Source organism: Sciurus carolinensis, chromosome 13 (genome assembly GCF_902686445.1).
Source record: "Sciurus carolinensis chromosome 13, mSciCar1.2, whole genome shotgun sequence".
Lineage (NCBI taxonomy): Eukaryota > Metazoa > Chordata > Mammalia > Rodentia > Sciuridae > Sciurus > Sciurus carolinensis.
Window position 1 is genome coordinate 41,207,300 of NC_062225.1, and position 19,366 is coordinate 41,226,665.

Sequence of the window (19,366 nt, forward strand, 5' to 3'; positions counted from 1 at the left end):
ACAAACACACAAAGTTAGAAGAACTATTGTAACAGAAAAAGCATCTTAAAAATAAAGTCTACCCTCTTTTAGGAATTACAAGATAAAAAATGTCATGGGTCAATTATAAGTTAATTAAAATACTATTAAATCTTGATGTTGGCTGGGGTTGTAGTTCAGTGGTAGAGTACTTGCCTAGCATGTGTGAGGCAGTGGGTTCAATCCTCAGCACCATATAAAAATAAACATAATAAAGGTATTTGTGTCCATCTACAACTTAAAAAAAAAAGATTTAAAATCTTGATTTTATTAAAATCTTGAAGTATTTGAAATATATTTGTTAACTTTACTTAAATATTCTACTTTTACCTTAACTTCAAATAAACTACAGTGAATGAATTTCTAATATGTCATACACAAATTATTTTTTGATTTGGTATACTTCCTCCAAATTCAGACAGTCAAATTAAAAAACTGTTTTCTTAAAAAGTAATGCTTTACTTATCTTCTAAATACAGTATGCTTTGCAAACTAAACTAGTTTTTGAAATTCTTTGCATCTTATTTCACATAGGCTGTCAACAAAATCATTTCCCCCTTTTAAATACATTTAGTGATATAAAGTCTGCATGAACAGCAAAAAGTTGTATAACTTCATATAAATGCTTTACAAATTGCTCACTTACCAATAATAGAATAGGGACATAATTTCAAAATATATCATTCCTAAAAAGTTAACTTGCTTAATTTTTCCACTTTAATTTACTCATATTTTAATCCTGAACATTTTTCTTTGGGGAAGGTAAGAAGGTAAAGAAAGAAGGAGGTAGAGAAGGAATTCCGGTTATTCTGAGAGTCTCCATTCAATTCAAATTGAGACATTTGATTTATCTGAATTTCCTCTCACTCAGATTACTGTGAATGGTGCTGATTCACTTTCTGCTGCCCAGTGGAAGGGAGTCTACCCTCAAGGAGCTTCTCTGAATTTGTTTTCTCTCTTCTTCCTGTGTTTCCTTTCCTTTCATTTTGGCTTAAACTTCAGGATAAGATATTTTAAATATGTCAGTATTTTCGCCTGCAGTTTAAGGTCCTGGGATGAAAGATTAACATGCTTCCATTCTGGACTAACCACACTCATTTAGAACATAACTTCCTTGAGAGGAGACTTATTATTGTTATCTACCATGTTATTTGCTGCCATATAGATAAGTGCCAAATATCTCATTTTGAGTGATGCACAGAATCCAGTCTTACCATTCAAGTAGACTTTCCAGTAGGTCAGACATATTCAGAACTGTGGTTTGGATTGAATTGAAAGTTTACAGATACCTTTACCCCTCACCTTTAATAGGAAATTCTAGGCATAGCATTTCCATTTATCTCATCCCTTCATCTTCTATTTCAGGTAGGTACTAACTCATTACACCAGTAGTATGCACTTACTCTAACTTAACTGTATGCAATAACCAGAGTGACGGATACTTTTTCCCTCCTGCTCTATGTATGTTCATTTCATTTTATCCAGTCAGAATTTTACTCTTTTAAGAGACTAGACCCAGATCTAGAAATCTTTGTGCAATGCTTATTCAGTGTTTAAGAAGTAATTTTGGGTTTTTATTTTTGGGACAGGGTCTGACATTATTGCCTAGGTTGGTCTAGAAATCCTAGGCTTGAGCAATCCTCAGCATCCTGAACAATGGGGATACAGGCACACACCACTGAACCTTGCAGAAGTGATTTTTGAAAAAGGTAATAATCATGGATAAATGTTTATTTATGTGTACTTTTCTAAGCAAGTTTAGAAAGCAGAGCCAAGAAACAAGAATTGGCAAAAGTTTTCTTAGTTCTTTCATCTCTTTATCTAACTTTTCATTTAGGGTTCCTCTCACTTCTCAGTTGCATCAAGTAGCTCTACAAATTTAACTGCACTTTAGATTATAGGCTGCTACAAGGAAGGTAGACACTTAAGATACCCTATAATATCCATTTAAAAATTGAAACTAGCTATAATCCCTTTTATATTATAGTTCATTTTTTGGAATCAAAAGAGACTATAAGTAACAAAAAGTTCATTTAACTCAGTCTATCAAATAAAGAATAATGGCTATGTTATATGATGTTCAACTATTGCCAGTCTACTGAGCCAACAGCTCTAAAATGGTGTCTTGAAACACACCGTGAATGAAGCAGCTTATATGACAAAAGAAACTTACGTGGCTTTTCCTTCCCGAAGGAAAATGCAAGATAATGAAAACTGGAGAGTGGCAGATACAACTTTTTTAGACAATGGCTTGAATTTAACTTGACGTCAGTCTGAGTTGGCATAGGGCTTGCATACTGTTTCATATTGATGCTGCTAGTAGCAAGAGCTTTCCTTCTACCAGAAGGGGATTCCTAGAAGACACAGACACACACAAAATAAAAGTAAAAAATTTTAAAAGTTGTGTATTTTGGAGTTAAATTATAGTTAAATAATAAAATTCAATAACAACTGAGAACTCCCTTCTCCAATGATCCCTAAAACATAGTAATAAATAAAATTATGATGAGGTTTCATCATAGCCTTTATGTCTAAGTAAGGCAGATAAGAAACTGGAAAGTACAGTGGAAAAAAGGGAAAATGAGAAAACTCTAAATATCTTAGGAAAGGAAGCAAGGAATAAAAACAAAGACAAAAAGTTTCCAGGTTTACTGTAAGAAAAGGCTCTAACACAGGGTTAGGCATCAACAAGTAGTCAACAACTGTTTTCATTCCTTTCATTGTACTAATTGGTACAATGTACTTAATGGCACAATGTAACCTAATGGTATTTCTCCTTTGTAAACACTTAAAATTTTTTATGGAGCCTCCAGCCTAGGTGACATTCTTCCTCTTTTTTGCCTACACCATATAAATTCTATCTAAATTGTAATTGAGACATTTCTTTCCAAAGGACTTTTTATGATCATCCAGCTTGTAATTCCCTCTCCCTTCCCTAAGATCACACATATAAAGGAAGAAATAGTTCTCTGATCTTAGGTCCATGACAGCACTGCTAACTAATGCCAGCAAATTCAAAATTCTTCTTGACATAGCTATTGCCAATTCATCAGAAATGAAACACAAAATGAAACCTGTCTGTTATCAAAGGTGTTTAAAATTCCATTAATAAGCCATCACATAACCTAATTATACTTTATAGAATAATAGCCTAAGAGAATAATTGAAATAAGACAGCAAAATAATGACTGGGCATTAATTACATGTAAAACACATGTAAATTCTGAAGGGATATGATGACACAATATATAATCCTTGAGTGTGTTCTAATGGGAAGGAAAAAATTTTATGGATAATTTGTAATAATGTAAATCAGAGGTTATCTATATCATATTATTTCTTAACATTTACTGATCTGGCAGTTGAGAGCAACATTTAAGGCTGAATTTTCAAGTTGTGTGACCTTGAACAAGTCAGGACACTTGAATCTCAGTAATCTTCCCTGCAAAATAAAGAGGGGCTAAACAAATCCATTAAAGTTCTGCAATTATTTTCTATGAAATGTTCCAACCAAGGCAGGAAAAGTTTCCATTAACATCTTTGAAATTTTATTTAATAAATCTTTACTTGTCCTATGATTGACTAATCTGCCTAAAATAAGGATATACTAATTTAATCAAAACATTAAAACAGACCTCAAAATCTGACATTTCTGCCCAACAGAATAAGTAAAAATGTAATATACATCCCTAAAGAATACCTTGTTTTAAAACATGGTCTTATCTGTCAGATTATGCACAGCAATATTTTACAGAACTATTAGTGCATGTAGATACCTTATGAATGAATTTTAAAAATGCATCAAGCACTTGAGAAGGATTTAAGCCCTCTCAGAAGAAATACTTAAGAATATGCAAATACCCTCAACTGAATCAAGTTGAACAGATGTGGACTATCCCAAACAATACAAGTGTTCTTTCCCTGGTCGCTACTGTCAATCAAAGAATAAGATTAAGGTCCAAGGTTCTGACAATGTGCAAAATGAAAAGTACGATCAGGGAGTATCAATTTATTACACTGATATGAACAATAATCTCTTATTGTACCTTTAGAATAGCTAACAATATCTACATATAATATAGGATTTAAAGCCCCAGTTGTGAAAGCATGACATACAAACTGTCATGTATCATTTTCAGTTTTTGTTAAATCTGTTTCACAAAGTATGACATTGATCCCTTAATGTAATTATTTAATTTTGTAACAAAATAATCAAACTACCAAAATTAAGATAACTTGGAAATAGGCATGATTTTGAATGTTTGCTTTAAGGATGGTTCCTGTAAAAGTCTAGATTTTTGATAATTAACATTCTGCCAATTTCATTTTTTAGAACAAAAGTTATATAAAAATTTTTTTCTGAACTCGGATTTTAAGACAAAAAGGTGTTCTAATATTGGTAAATCAAAGTCTTTGAAACAATAGGTAATAAAACCTATTAAATTCTAAACACAATTAGCTGTACCATTTAAGCAGAGGTTCTTAAACTTCGATGTTTATTAAAAAGCAAAAACAAAATCAGGAGAGCTGGTTAAAAATGTAGGTATATCTGGATCCCACTCCTACAGATCCTAAATTAGTATACCTAGAGATGGAACCAGGAATCTGCTGATTTCTAATAAGTAATACACACACCCATCCTACTCCCGATGCATGCACACCACTAGTACCAGGTGATTCTGACCCAGTTAATCTAAGTCATATTTTCAGAAATACCTTCCACATAAGTACTAACATAAAATTATTTTAACATAAAAAATCACATTTTTCATAACTACTCTCATTCATGTATCTAAGCTTCAATCTCACATTCTCAAATTGGCAAATATTTAAAAAGTTGCAATACCAAATATCTGTAAGAATGAGGAACAATGCAAACTTTTTTATACTTCCCAGTGTCGTGGTGCATGCCTGCAATCTCAAAGATTCAGAAGGCAAAGACAGAGAATCACAAATTTGAGAACAGTCTCAGCAATTTGGTGAGAACTTATTTCAAATAAAAAATAAAAAGGGCTGGGGATGTAGCTCAGCTCAGTTTATAAAGCATGCCTCAGTAGCAAAAAATAAAAACAACTTTTCATATTGCTGTGTTGCATAACCATCACTACTGTTTCCAGAACTTTTTCATCAATAACTCCCACTCTCCCACCCCCAGCACCTGGTAACCTCTATCCTTTATGTCTCATTTACCTATTCCTCGAATAAGTGGAATCACAATATTTGTCCTTTTTGTGTTAGGCTTATTTCATGTAGCATAATGTTCCAATTCTATAAAAAATCCAATTAAGATATCAATTGGAACTGCATTAAATCTGCAGATCAATATGGTCCCTGGACATCTCTGAAACTGAGTCACATTATTTTAAATAGGGTATTTCTACTTATTTAGAGTTTTAATGTCTCAAAGTTTTATCATTTTTCCTCCACAGACCTGCACATTTATTATTCCTGGATTTATTCCTCAGTCATGTTGTTATTGTTACAAATCACATTGTTTTTAAATTATATTGTTGAACTAACTATTTCTGGCATATAGAAAAGCAATGAATATGCAAGTAGAATTTGCATCTAAGCAATCTTACTAGTACGCTTGTATTAATTTTACTATATATTTCCTTTGGTTTTCCATTTTGATTATATCATCCACAAAATCATCTATTGATTCATTTTTCCATCTTTAATTTCTTTCTTTCTTTCCCTTTTTTTTTTTTTTTTTTTTTTGATGGTACATTGGCTGGGTCCTTCAGTATTATGTTTACCAGGTATAGTGAAGGGGTCATTCTTGATTTATTCTTGACCTTACAAGGAAGTGCTTTTGATTTTTTTATTGCTAAGTTAGTGTGTTTACTATAGATTTTTCTTCTCTAATACTACCCTTTCCTTATAAATTAAGGAAGCTCCCTTTATTACCAGTTGTTTTGAGCTTTTAATTTTATTTCTAATTTTATTTAGCTAAATGTGTATTTATCAAATTTTTTTTTCTGAATCTTTCAGGATAAAGTTTTCTTAGTTTTTAACCTTAATAGGTGTTAAATTAATAATTTTCTAAAATAATGGCAACCCCACATTTATGGGATACACCCAATTAGATCATGCTGAGCTATGTACTGTCTTTTCTGTATATGAAAATAATTATGGCTTTGGATGTTGCTATGGTTTGGATGTAGTTTGCCCTAAAGGTTCATGTGCTCAGTCCCCAGGATGCTGGTGTTGAGGTGATAGAACCTTTAAGAGATGAGGCCTTGAGGAAGGTAATTAGGTCACAAGGGCTCCACCCTCATGAATGGATTAACACTATTTCATCAGTCTATAGATGTGGATTAGTTCTTAGTTCCTACCAGAGAGTGACATTATAAGAGGCAACCTGGGCCCTCCCTGTTCTCTGACTTCTTTTCTCACACTCATGTCTTTTCTGTACTTGAGGGTTTCCCATTCCACTTCCCAGCCATGTTGTGATGTAGCCATGGAGGCCCCTCACTAGATACTGCATGATACAGTTTGAAGTTTTCATTCACTAGAATTGTGAGCCAATAAAACTCTTTTCTTTTTACATTCTTATATATTACCCAGACTCAGGTATTTGTTACAGCAACACAAAATGACCTGAAATGGATGCTTAATATTTTGCATGCATTTTCATTGGGAAGATAGATCTATAATTGTATTTTTTGTGCATGCTGTTTGATTGCTTATCTTAACCTGATAATCTGAGTCATCTTACTTTTCCAGAAAGACTTGGAATTATCTGTTCCTCAAATGTTTGGTTGAAGGTACCTATAAATTATCCAAGACTATTCACTTTTGGGAAGACTTTTAATTACTGAATAATAATTACAGAAATATTCAGGAGTATAATGTCGCCTTAAGTCAGTGAGATAATTTTACCTCCCTAGGACTTTATTCATTTCATCCAAGATTTCTATTTAGTAACTTGAACTAGTATTACATTAATCTCTGCAAAATATATAATTTGTACATTTTTTTCATTCTCAATACTATAATCTGTGATTTCCCTCTTGTTCATAAATTTGTTCATTTTTAATTGATTCTTTCTAGTGAATCTTTGTTTTCTATTTCATTAGTTTCTGCTCCTCTTTATCATTTCCTCTTCTTGCTCTCCTCAGGTATATTCTGTTCTAGCTAACTCCTGAATTCTGAGCAGTTCTTTACCAATATAAGCATTTAAGATTATATATTTGTCTAGGTACTGATTCAACTCATATATTATAATATGATTAATAATATTTTATAAAAGATTTTTTATTCTGTAAATATATTCCAATTTTTATCAAATTCTTTGACTTAGAAGATTCAAGAAACTTTTTTTTTTCATCTATATGGAGTTTTTCTACTTATTTCTAATTGGTTAGTATTTAATTGTACTAGGGTCACAGAATGTAGTCTGTGTAATGCCAATCCTTCAAAATGTATTGTGAAAAGTTTCACTGCTTAACCCATAATCAGTTTTCATAAATGTTCCATGGGTCCTTAAAAAGCATGTAAGTGGTAAATATATAATGCTGTCTATTTTTACATTAAGATCATTTTTATGTGAAAATCACCGTAGCCCCCAGTTATTATCTTTCCTATGTGATAAGGAAAAGTATAGCAGCAAAATGTTCAAATTTGAGATCATGGAATATTTTTTTAAAACATACAATTCAAGGAATAAATAAATGAGAGTTGAGAACCTGCTCACAATCTGGTCAATATTCCAAGTAATAAACCTTATGATAAACCTCCTTTTTCAATTTAGCACCCCCTCCTCCTGAACACACACAAAGCGCTCACACAATTTTTGAGTATTTTTTAAATATTTATGGCTTAAGTACCATTGCTTCTCTTACACTGGATTAATGTAACATAACTTCAAAATGATCTTGCTACTGCCTTTGTCCTTCAATTATTTCCCAATGTAGCAACTAAAATAATGCTGTTCAAGTCAGATCATTGCACTTCTTATTCAAGAGCCTGCAAAAGTCCCAGAATAAAATCCAAAGTGCTAACTAGGACCAACAGCCCCATATCATCAGACCTCTCTGACTTTTTTTCCTAGGATATTTTGCCTCTCATTTTCTCTGCTCTACTATTCTGGCCTATTCTCTAACAAGAGAATTGTTATTTCTCTTACTAGGAATGTTCTTCTCACTGGCATCATATGGCCAGCTCTCCCAATTTCTTCAATCTTTTCTTAAAACTCATTTTTCTCAGCTGGGCATGGTGGCACATGCCTCTAATCCCAGCAACTCAGGAGACTGAGGCAGCAGGATCACAAATTGAAGCCAGCCTTAGCAACCTAATGAGGCCCCAAGAACTTAGTGAAACCCTGTCTCAAATAAAAAATAAAAGGGTTGAGGAGTAGTATGTGCCCCTGGGTTCAATCCCCAGTACAAAAGAAGAGAGACAGAGAGAGAGAGAGAAGAAAGAAAGAAAGAAAGAAAGAGAGAGAGAGAGGAGATGAGAGAGAGAGGAGAGAGAGAGAGAGAGAGAGGAGAGAGAGAGAGAGAGGGAGGGAGGGAGGGAGGGAGGGAGGGAGGGAGTGAGAGAGAGAGAGAAAGAAAGAAAAGAAAGGAAGCGGGAGGGGAGGGGCGGGGAGGAAGAAAAAGAAAGCAAGCTTACCTCACTTTACTATTGCTTAGTAAATATTTGTTGAATAAATGAATGAATCATAATTGTATAACTTATTATGAAAACACTTTGAATTACCTTCACATCATTAGTTTCTTCTGTTCAAGATATTTTTTCATATCCTTCTCATAAAAATAAGAAATAGGAATGACTTGTAATTTAGTGACAAGAACAATACAGTCTATTCCATTGTTGAGCTGGGAAGAGGTGTCTCCACACCAAAGAGGTTTAATAAGTAAAGGGGACCCTAGATGTAAAAAGGAATAGGCAAAAAAGGAATTCCTTCATTTTGTTTTTACAATAGGAAGGAAAGTGAAAATGGTAAGCAGCATCAGGACACCCTGGGAAGCTTATTCCAGAAGCACTGTTTGGGGAAGCCAACAATCAAGAGACATTATAGAATTAGGAGAGTTAGGAGCAAACGGGGACCTGTCTGAAACTAGGAAGATTCATGAACGAACTCCATACAGAGTGTTCACCAACCAGAAGTCATGGATTTCTTTACAGGTTCCTCTTTCTCCTTCTGACATTTAACTTCCTCTTCTTTTAGAACTGTCTCTTATGAATAGCAATTGCCAGAAAAACTTGTTAGCTCAGTGTGATAATCACTGGCTTTTGACCAGATAGGTTAAGACAACAGTTTCAAGTGTTTTTGTCTCAAGATTCTTTACATGTTTTTATTGAGACCTCCAATGAACTTTTGTTTATGTAGCTTATATTCATCAATATTTACTCTACTAAAAATTAAAAATAAGAAATGTAGAAAATAATTTAAAAACTCATGTTAATATGTTTCATAAAGAATAAATATACTTTCTATACAAAACAACTTAATGAGAAACAGTTCTGTTTTCCATTTCTTCCATGTCTCTGTCTCTCTAATATCTCCTTAATATCTGAGTTTTGTTGTTGTTTGGCTTTTTAAAAATCAATTAATTAAATTAATATTTGGCAGTACTGGGGATTGAACCCAGGAACTGATGTTTGATAAGCAAGTGCTCTACCATTGAGCCACATTGCATCCCTTAATATCTACTTTAACAGATGATCTACTTCCATATTCAATCTGTATCGTTTACTGTTTTGGTTGAAGTATTCATACAACATCAAGAAAATCAGGTCTCACAAAGGTTTGTAGCTGAAAAAGACAGGAATATTTTAATAACCTTATCATAAAGTTTTGGATCTTTGTATCTTAAAGGTTAATGGTAATGCAGAATATGAAACCTTATCAATGAACTTTTAAACTATTAAATAAAATATATTGCCCTAGCATGCAACTGAATTAATCTTTTATCCATGCATGATTTTGTAACATCACACTTTGATCATTTGTAAAATAACAATTATCTGAATTATGCAGATATTTACACATTACATTATTCAAAACCAAACAAATTATATTCCATCAGAAAAAAATTTAAGCATTGGAAAGCTATCAAGCTAAAGGTGGTGAGCACAAGTTTTTCCAAATTTGAATTTTCCATTGAAACCTTGAATTTTATCATAGAAACACATAATTTCAGTTGCTCACTTGTAAGTGGTATGTTCACCCTCAGTTTCAGAAATAATTTGCCAAATACTAAATGCTGAATAACCACTGTTTGCCTGTTAGTCTTTTTTTTTTTTTTTTTTCCAAGTAAAAATAGTGTTTCAGGAAAAAAAAATTGTTACTTTAGTTTACAACTCAAATGATAGCCCAAGTGTTTTTTCTTTGTCCTTTGTAATGCAGCACTAGTGCTTTATACAAACTTTTCATTTTGTCAAAGAACATATACAAAAAACTAATACTCAAGTGTTGAAATTAATTCTTACACTGATGATACAATTCTGGAGTCTTAACTTCATGCAACAAAGATTTTATTATACTTTCCACCTTGGGAAAATGGGAAGTACTAGACTTTCCCTGAATCTCCATTCAGAGATAAAAGCAGTAAATCACGAGTTCAACATGAAACCTTCAGTGAGAAAGCTATGATCAATGTATATCTTCCAGATTACCTGCTTTCAATTACTACTATTACTGTTTTATGTTTTAGATTCTATCAAGTGTCATTTCGGAGTACATTTTTAAAGATTTTTTAAAAATATATATTTTACCTATGTTTTTAGCTATTTTCTGATAGGGGTTACTCATGATATCTAAATCCACATTGCCAAACACAGAATTCTTCATTTGAATTTTACAAAACAAAATTAGCATTTTGATAAACAACCATCACAATGAAGTTTACCTGACTCACAATAATGTAAGCTCTTCAATTTAGTAATTCTTAAGACTGTCAGGGTTGAGATTTATTTTACTGGAAATCTGTAGATGTGGACCTCTGATTATCAATACAACCATATCATGATTTTGTTGTTTTGTCTGGTTAGATGTCATGCCTTATCATTACTATAAGCAGTTAGTAAGTACCTGATGTTTGTGGCATAACCCCTTCTATAGTCTCATAGTCTAATACCTGATCCTGTTTATGACTCTTAAGCCTTATTCTGAGCACTACTGAATCAGGACACCAAAAAATAAAGTGTCAGGCAAACTAGAATTCTGAAGAGCATTTTAAGAAAATGTGACTAGATTAATGTTGGTCTTAAAAGTTATTCAATCTTTACCCTCTGTCTCATGATTACATGAATTACTGATCAGTGTAAAGAACTAACACTCAATTCTTTGTGTGAATACTCATTTTCTCTACTGACCAAAGAAACAAAATCATCACCTGAGATAATGTGGAGTTTGAAGATACCTTAGAAGTTTCTTAATTCAACCTGTTACCTAATGCAAGGATATCTAGTAGAGAGTTATTTCTTGGTACTTTTCATTCGAATTCCACCTAAAAACTCCTAAGACTTTGCTCTTTCTGAAAAAAATAATTTTGTACATACAATATCAAGATCAACAGTTTTACTTTATTTATTCTACAAATAGTTATGACATCTATTATGTGCCTTGGCATTCTCTCATTTAGCCTTGGTGATAACATTTTAAATTTTATTTCCAAATGATAAAAAGTCAATCTGGAAGTCAAGCAGTTTTAACTTTTTCAAAATTGTGACACTGGTTCTTTGAATTGTCATAAGTGTAACATTTCTTGGGTCATGCTGAAAAGATCTTTGCTTCATCAGCAGACCAAATAAAATTCTGCAGAATTTAATTTGGAATTCATAGAGCAATTAAATGCAAAAGTAGACATGTCACAGGAAACTCTCTCAACCACAAAGACTTAATTGGAAAACATATCAGCTGAGATACCAACCTAGATGGTTGGATGCAAGAGTTTGGTAGCACAAATGTAAACAGAAAGAATTGACATTTTAAAATCTGTTTAGATATATACTCATTAAGAAAAAAAATCTAACTTTCCTGTTTAAAAAAAATACAAATAAAAAACTTCAGCCTTCTCAGAGGGAAACTCCAGATAAACATAAATACACAATCTAAAGAGGTGCAAAAGTCTAAATAGATTGTAGTTGTCCAAACTTGGGGTGGGGTAAACAGGGAGTAAACCTGATGTCAACTCTAGTACAAAATTGTCAGTTTATATCAACCCTTCCTCCTGTAATTCTAAAGAAAGCAAGAAAAAGTTTACTCATATTATTTTATGCAGTTGTTTAATCTTAAACAAGAAACTAAATTATTGGCTTTTAAATTAGTTTCCATTAGATGTACTAAGAGAAATATAATCATATTTGTTTAGAAAGGAACTGCCACCAAAGGACTTGTCTTTCATGTCCTAGACTCAAGGTATGCTAATAAATAACTCCCAAGTCTTTATAAATAGACTTATTTCTGAGGGCCAGATCTAACACTCAAGTGTCCATCATTCATTGTAACACAACACAGCAAACTGAACTCATCTTTTACCCCTAGTTTCTTCCCTTAGTTTTTCATCTCATTGAATTATACTACCATATATCAAGCCTCATAATCTCAGAACTCACCAAATTAAATTGTCTCTAACTGCTAAATCTCTCCAGAATCTGGATTCTTCTTCCAGCTTCATGGTCACTTCCTCCTATATTCAACCCTATCTTCTATGAGCAGATGACTGCTAAGCATCTGACTTGTTTCCCTTTCTCTAGTTTCATATGCAGCTAGATTTCATATTCTAGGATTGATTTTATGAGGGTTATCATGTTTTATAATGCTATACTTTTCCCCCAATTATTTGAACAAATTCACCACAGAAAAGTATAAATATATAGAGAAGTACAAAAGAGAATCACTCAAAACTTCACCAAGTAGCTAACATCGTGGTTAACATTTTGATATATTTTCTCTAGTCTTTTAAAATAGTTAATACTATTTATAAGATCTTATGTTTTTTAAACTTGGCATTATAAGTTATAACCTTAATTTTAGAAATTTCAAGTCATTCTGTACACAGTTACACCAAAAATGTATATAACTATTGTACGTGTAAGTCACTTCAAATTTGCTATTCTTAGAAATGATGCTGCAGTGAACATCTTTTGTTCAAAGTATTTTTGGCATTTCTTTTTCTTAGGAAAGATTTCTAGAAGAGAAAGTCTGAGTAAAGTATTTGAACATTTTAAGAATTTTATAGGTAATGACAAATTGCTTTTCCAAACATATTATATCATAACTTTTAGGTGTACTAGTAATGCTATTCTCATCCACCAAGCCCACAACAGCACTACTATATATTTTAGAAGCTTTGCAAAACTGTAAGAAGAAAACTCAGTCTAATTTATTTACTTTGCATTTATTTGATAACTCATGACCTTGGAATATATTTTCATGCTTATCATCCATCTTTCTCTTTTTTAAAACCAATAATACCCTTTGTTCATTTATCTAATTCAATCTTAGTTTCTCTTTTTTAATTTGATTTAATTTTTATTTTTACAGACTGTATTTTGATTCACTGTATACAAATGGGGCACAACTTTTCATTTCTATGGTTGTATATGATATAGATTCACACCATTTGTGTAATCATACATGCACATAGGGTAATGATGTATGTCACAATCCACTCTTTCCTTCCCCCATCCCTTCCCTCCCTTCATTTCCCTCTACACAATCCAAAGTTTCTCTTTTTTAAAAAAAAACTCTTCTAGAATTCTTACTAAGGAAAATATTAAGCTTCTTGTCTTCCACTTTTGTTGATAATATATTTAATATTTTCTTGCTTTGTCCTTTAATGATTTCTAAAACTAATTTTTTCTTATGACACAAGTAATGGAAGTTCCAGTTTCTGGTTTCACATTTAAGGAGCTTTGAAGACACTGCTCTGTCCTAAAAACAGGTAAAAAGCTGAACAAACTGAAAATCAACAACTATTATAAGATCTGTAAGAAAAATGACTGTTACAGTTTGGATTTTAAAATGTTCCCCAAAGTCAGACACAGAAGCACATGCCTGTAATCCCAGGGATTCAGGAGGCTGAGGCAGAAGGGTCATAAGTTTGAGGTCGGCCTCAGCAACTTAGCAAGACCCTGTCTTGAAGGGGGGAAAAAAAAGACAGGGGATATGGTTCAGTGGCAAATTTCTCCTGGGTTCAATCCCCAATACCAAAATAAATCGATAAAAGAAAGAAAAAAAAATTCCCTCAAAGAGCTCATGTGTTAGGCAACATAGCAATGTTCAGAGGTAAAAAGATTGGATTATGAGAGCTATAACCCCATTAGTAGTTAATTCATTTGATGAATTAATAATTTGAATGGATTACTGGGTGGTAACTATAGGCAGGTAGGGCATGGCTAGAGGTAGATAGGTCACTGGGGGGATGCCTTTGGGGACTATATCTTGTGCCTGGCTCCTCTTTCTCTCTCTGCTTTCTGGCTGCAATGAGCTGAGCAGTTTTTGCTACACTTCACCCTTCTACATGGCATTCTGCCTTACCTCAGGCCCAGAGCAGAGGAGTCAGACAACCATGAACTGAACCTCTGAATGTGAGCCCCAAATAACCTTCTCTCCTCTCAGTTGTTTTTGTCAGGTATTTTAGTCACAGTGACAAAAAGCTAACACAGTGAGCTCACTGGGCAAACTGATGGGGAGACAGGCAAATAAAGAAAAGTATAAGAGGTTAGAGCAGAAGACTCCCTAAGAACCAGTGCTGAGGTAGGAAAATCTACACTGTAACTAGGAATTGCTAGAGGCTAGGTATGGACCAATCTGAGAATTAAAATCCAGGGAACCTGATCAAAGGGGTCCCCTGTATCTTTTAGTTTTACTCTGAGGTGCTTGATCAGGTTCTCAATGTAACTATCAAAGAAAAACTGCCTATGCTTCCAGCAGCAGAAGGGGAAAAGAAATCATTGTGAAATGCATGACTGTAATACTCTGTAATACTCTATTCTTCTTATCACGGTCTGTCTTCAAAAGAAACTGTTTAAAGTCCTAACCTCCTAGGATTTTATCTGAGCCTAAGGGGCCTTAAGAAAAAGAGATATTCACCCCAGTGCACTCTGGCAATCCTGTTCCACATAAGAAAGGAGGAAAAAATTTAGAAATACTTGCAAAGTTAGTTCAAAATTCAGAGGCACAGGTTCACTACAAGATTGTGACTTAATCACAGGAATATAGAATGTTTCACATCCCTTACACCTTTCCACCACATTACTCACGGTTTACTTACAGTGGTTCCTTTTACCCAGTACATCATGTCCCACTATCAAGTAAAAGTTACAAGGTAAACCTAAAAGGCAAAATCACAAACTGAAGAGATACAGCAAGTAACAGAACAAGATTCAGATATGGAAGGAATGTTAGAATTCTCAGACTGGAATTAAAAAAAAAAAAAACAACATGCTGAGGGTTCTGACAGATAAAAGTAGAGAGTATACAATGCAGAAAGAGCATTGTAAGCAAAGAGACAGTAATTCTAAGAACCAATGAGAAATGTTAGGGTCTCATTACATGCATAATAAGGACATTACTGTAATAGAAATAAATGTCTTTGATAGGCCTATCACAGCTGAGGAGAAATCCTCTGAATGTGAGGATATCACAATAAAAATCCAAGCTGAAAACTAAGAAAACAAAGTTAAAAATGAAAAACTACAATACAATAGCCCAGTACAATGGGCTTGGAAAATAACAGAAGGAAGAAACGAACAAACCAAACCAGGAAAAGAATAAATAATTGAAACAATAACAATGAGAATTTCCCCCAAATTAATGTCAGATATTAAACCATAGATCCAGAAAGCTCAGAACACTAAGCATGATAAAAGCAAAAAAACCTATTCCTGGGTCTCTCATTTTCTAACTCCTGAAAATTAAAGATAGGGACTAGGGGTGTAGCTCAGAAGCAAAGAGAGTGCTCAACACAAAGAAGGCCCTAGGTTAATGCTCAGCATCAAGAAAAACAAAGCAAGGGTTAAATAAATCCTGAAAGAAGCTAGGAGGAGGAAAAGACACCTAGTCACATTACCTATAGAAGAACAAAAATAAGATGCACATTCAACTTCCCAGAAACCAGGCAAGTAAGAAGAATGAGATAGTTAAAACTTTGAGGCAGGGGGCTCACCAACTTAGAATTTTGCATTTAGGTGATTATCATTCAAAAGTGAAGAAGAAATAACAATTTTCTCAGAGAAATAAAAAAGTAAGGGAATAATTCCAAATAGACTTGCCTTGTAAGAAACGTTAAAAGCAGAGAGAAGGTAAACAGAGTAGGTTCAAAACTCAAATCTGTATAAAGAAGTAAGGGCACAAAAGAATAAATAAATGAAGGTAAAATAAAAACTTATTTTTGTTCTTAACTGATCCAACAGCTAAATTTATTCAAAATAAATAATGGCAACACTATATTCAATTATGTAGGGTTATGAGTATATTGTATGTGTATATATGTTTATGTGTGCTTATGTATGAGTGAAATAAATGTCAGTAATAATACAAGGGACATGAGGGAGGAAACAATTATTTAGTTCTTAAAACGTATACACATTACCTGTGAAGCAGTGTAGCATTATTCAAAAGTGGGCTTGAATTAGACACATGTTTACTGTAAACTCTCAGACAACCACTACTAATTTTAAAAAGAAGATTAAGTGATAAGCTAAGAAAGGGAAGAAAATGGAATCATATAAAATGTTCAATTAATACCACAAAAAAGCAGAGAAAAAGTAAGAAGAAAAAACAGTAACAGTAAGTAGCTATTAATCCAACTATATCAATAATCATTTTGTAAATGTTCTAAATGTACTAATTAAAAGACTTTGTCAGAGTAAATCAAAATATAAGACCCAACTACAAGCTGTTTATAAGAAACTCACTTTAAACATAAAAATACAAGTACTGAAATTTCATTGTAAAAAAAAAAGAACATAAAACCACAGATAATCCCACCACAAGAGATAAACATTTTTATATTTTGTTTTTCTAATTTATATTTAAGAAAAATTTGATAAATATTGCACATTTCTTTTGTAAATTGCTTTTCTCATTAAAGTATGATGAATATCTTATTATAGCAATAAATATCATACCACAATGCCATTTGGAATAGTTATAAATACTTCTTTTATGGACATAACAATTTATCCCATATATGTGGACATTCAAATTGTTTTTTGTGGTATAGCAGATTGAACCCAGGGCCTGTGCATGCTTGCAAGAATCTACCACTGAAACACACCATCTGTCCTGAAGTTTTTTTAAAAATTTTCATGTTGTAAGTAAAAAATTCTCTTAATTATTCATACACATCCTCAGTTTTTTCATGTTCTTGTTGGTTGAATAACTGAATTAAAGACATGCACACTTAATTTTTTTTTCTGTGACTACCCATTTGACCTGTAGAAGTTACAGCAATTATATTCCCATCATTTGCCCTACAGAAATTATGCCAATTTATATTCCCATCAATAAATAGGACTTGGCCAATAAAGTCAGAATTTAATTTTTAAAATATGCATTAGTCTTAATTTTTATGTAAACAAATTGCATATTTTCTTCTTCCTTAGTGCTTTAGAAAGTTCTTCTTTATCCACTTCTATGTCTTTTACTTGATTTATTTTCTTAATTAACTTTCTAATCTATTTAGAACTCCTTTTGTAGTAAGATGAAGAGTGAAGTATTTCCCCCATAGTACTACAATCTGTCAAGATTTTCTCCATATTTTCCAGGATGAAGTTAAAACTCCTTAACATAAGAAAGCTCTGTGGAATGTTTCCTATGATTCTATGAGGAAAATTAACTATCCCTACTCCAAGTGCATTCCATGGTCTGATAAAATGGTGTGAAACTTCAATTTTTTTATGGTGACATATCTTCACAATTTGGAAACACAGAAGATCTTCCTACATACATCGCAATATCAGAAGAAATAACAATTAGAAGTTACTATTTATAGAGTATTTACTATGTGACAGATATTATTCTAAATGCTTTACTATAACATCTAATTTTTTCCTCACAATAATCATAGAAGGTAGATACTACTGATATCCCATTTTAAAGATAGAAAATGGGGGTAAAAAAGATTAATTTGTCCAAGCTTGTCCTGGTAAGCACAGGAGCTGAAATTTGAACACAGACAATCTGACTCTGCAATCTGTACATTTATCCATTATACTATGGCATAAAGGACACAAATTTGAACACATAAATACTAAAAACATACATGTAGTAAATGACATTACTTGCAATGCTAAAAAAAAAAAAACAAAGAGAAAATATCTGCAAGACACAGAACACAAAAAAAGCAATACATAGAACACATAAAAATCTACAAATGAAAAGTGCAATCATTGCCACTGAACATAAGCAATGGGTATTTATGCACAATTTAGGAAAAATATGAGTGGCCAATAAACATACCAAGATCACATTACTAATTAGGGAAATGCAAATAATCATGATAATGAGATAGCATTTTCATCCATCAGAGTAACAATAATCAGTCTGGTAACACCCAGCATTGATAAGAATATGGAAAATAGGCCTTTCAATTACTGTTGGTGGAAATATAAACAGTTACAGGTTATTACATGGATATTCTTTTAGCATTAAACCTATCAAAATAAATGTCCCTTTTCAATGAACAATTTCGTTTCTAGGAATCTAGCAATCTTAACATCTATTATCAGAAGAATGGTTAAATCATTATGGTATATCAATCTGTACTATGGAAAACTGTGCAGTAATTTACACTACAATGTCAGAAAATAAAGTCACAAAACAACATGTAAAGTATACTCTGATTTAAGAACAAAAGAGAGATCTAACAACCTTATATATGTGTGTAATTTCATACACAAAAATAGTTTAGAAGAAATGTACATATGGTAGGGAACGTTCATTTTTGTTTATACATTCTTTATCTTTTAATACTTCCCAGCACATACTTGTTTAATAATTGTTGAATGAATGAATAAATTTTGTTGTATATAGATGAGTGAAATTGATCTCCAATTAAATTCAAATATATGAACACTATGAGACAGAAATGTAAATTTCTGTCTATATATAAAATTAGCTTGATTAAATTTAAGCTACTTAATAACAGACATGAAAAAATGATTCTAAGTACTAGTAATACTAGTTGCATGAAAAAATTAAAAACCAGATCTAGTTACTCAATTCTCTGATCAGAAAAAAGTTGAGTTGATCATGTGTAGTTTTTAATTGATCATATATTTTGAAAAAATTTTGACCAGTCACCTGAAAGATGGCAGATAATATGTTTCTACCTTTTCAAAGGATTAACAACAATCCTTATGATGTCTATACTACACTTAAAAC

General features: G+C 32.5%; 1 protein-coding gene across 1 annotated transcript in view; it reads right to left on the reverse strand.

The window, feature by feature from the left end:
* The window catches only part of Ehbp1 (EH domain binding protein 1), a 310,593-nt gene that overhangs the window by 193,169 nt on the left and 98,058 nt on the right, over window positions 1–19,366 (reverse strand). Inside the window, 2 exon segments of the mRNA XM_047522702.1 lie at window positions 2,192–2,279; window positions 2,282–2,372. Of these exon segments, the coding sequence (XP_047378658.1) occupies window positions 2,192–2,279; window positions 2,282–2,372 (179 nt within the window).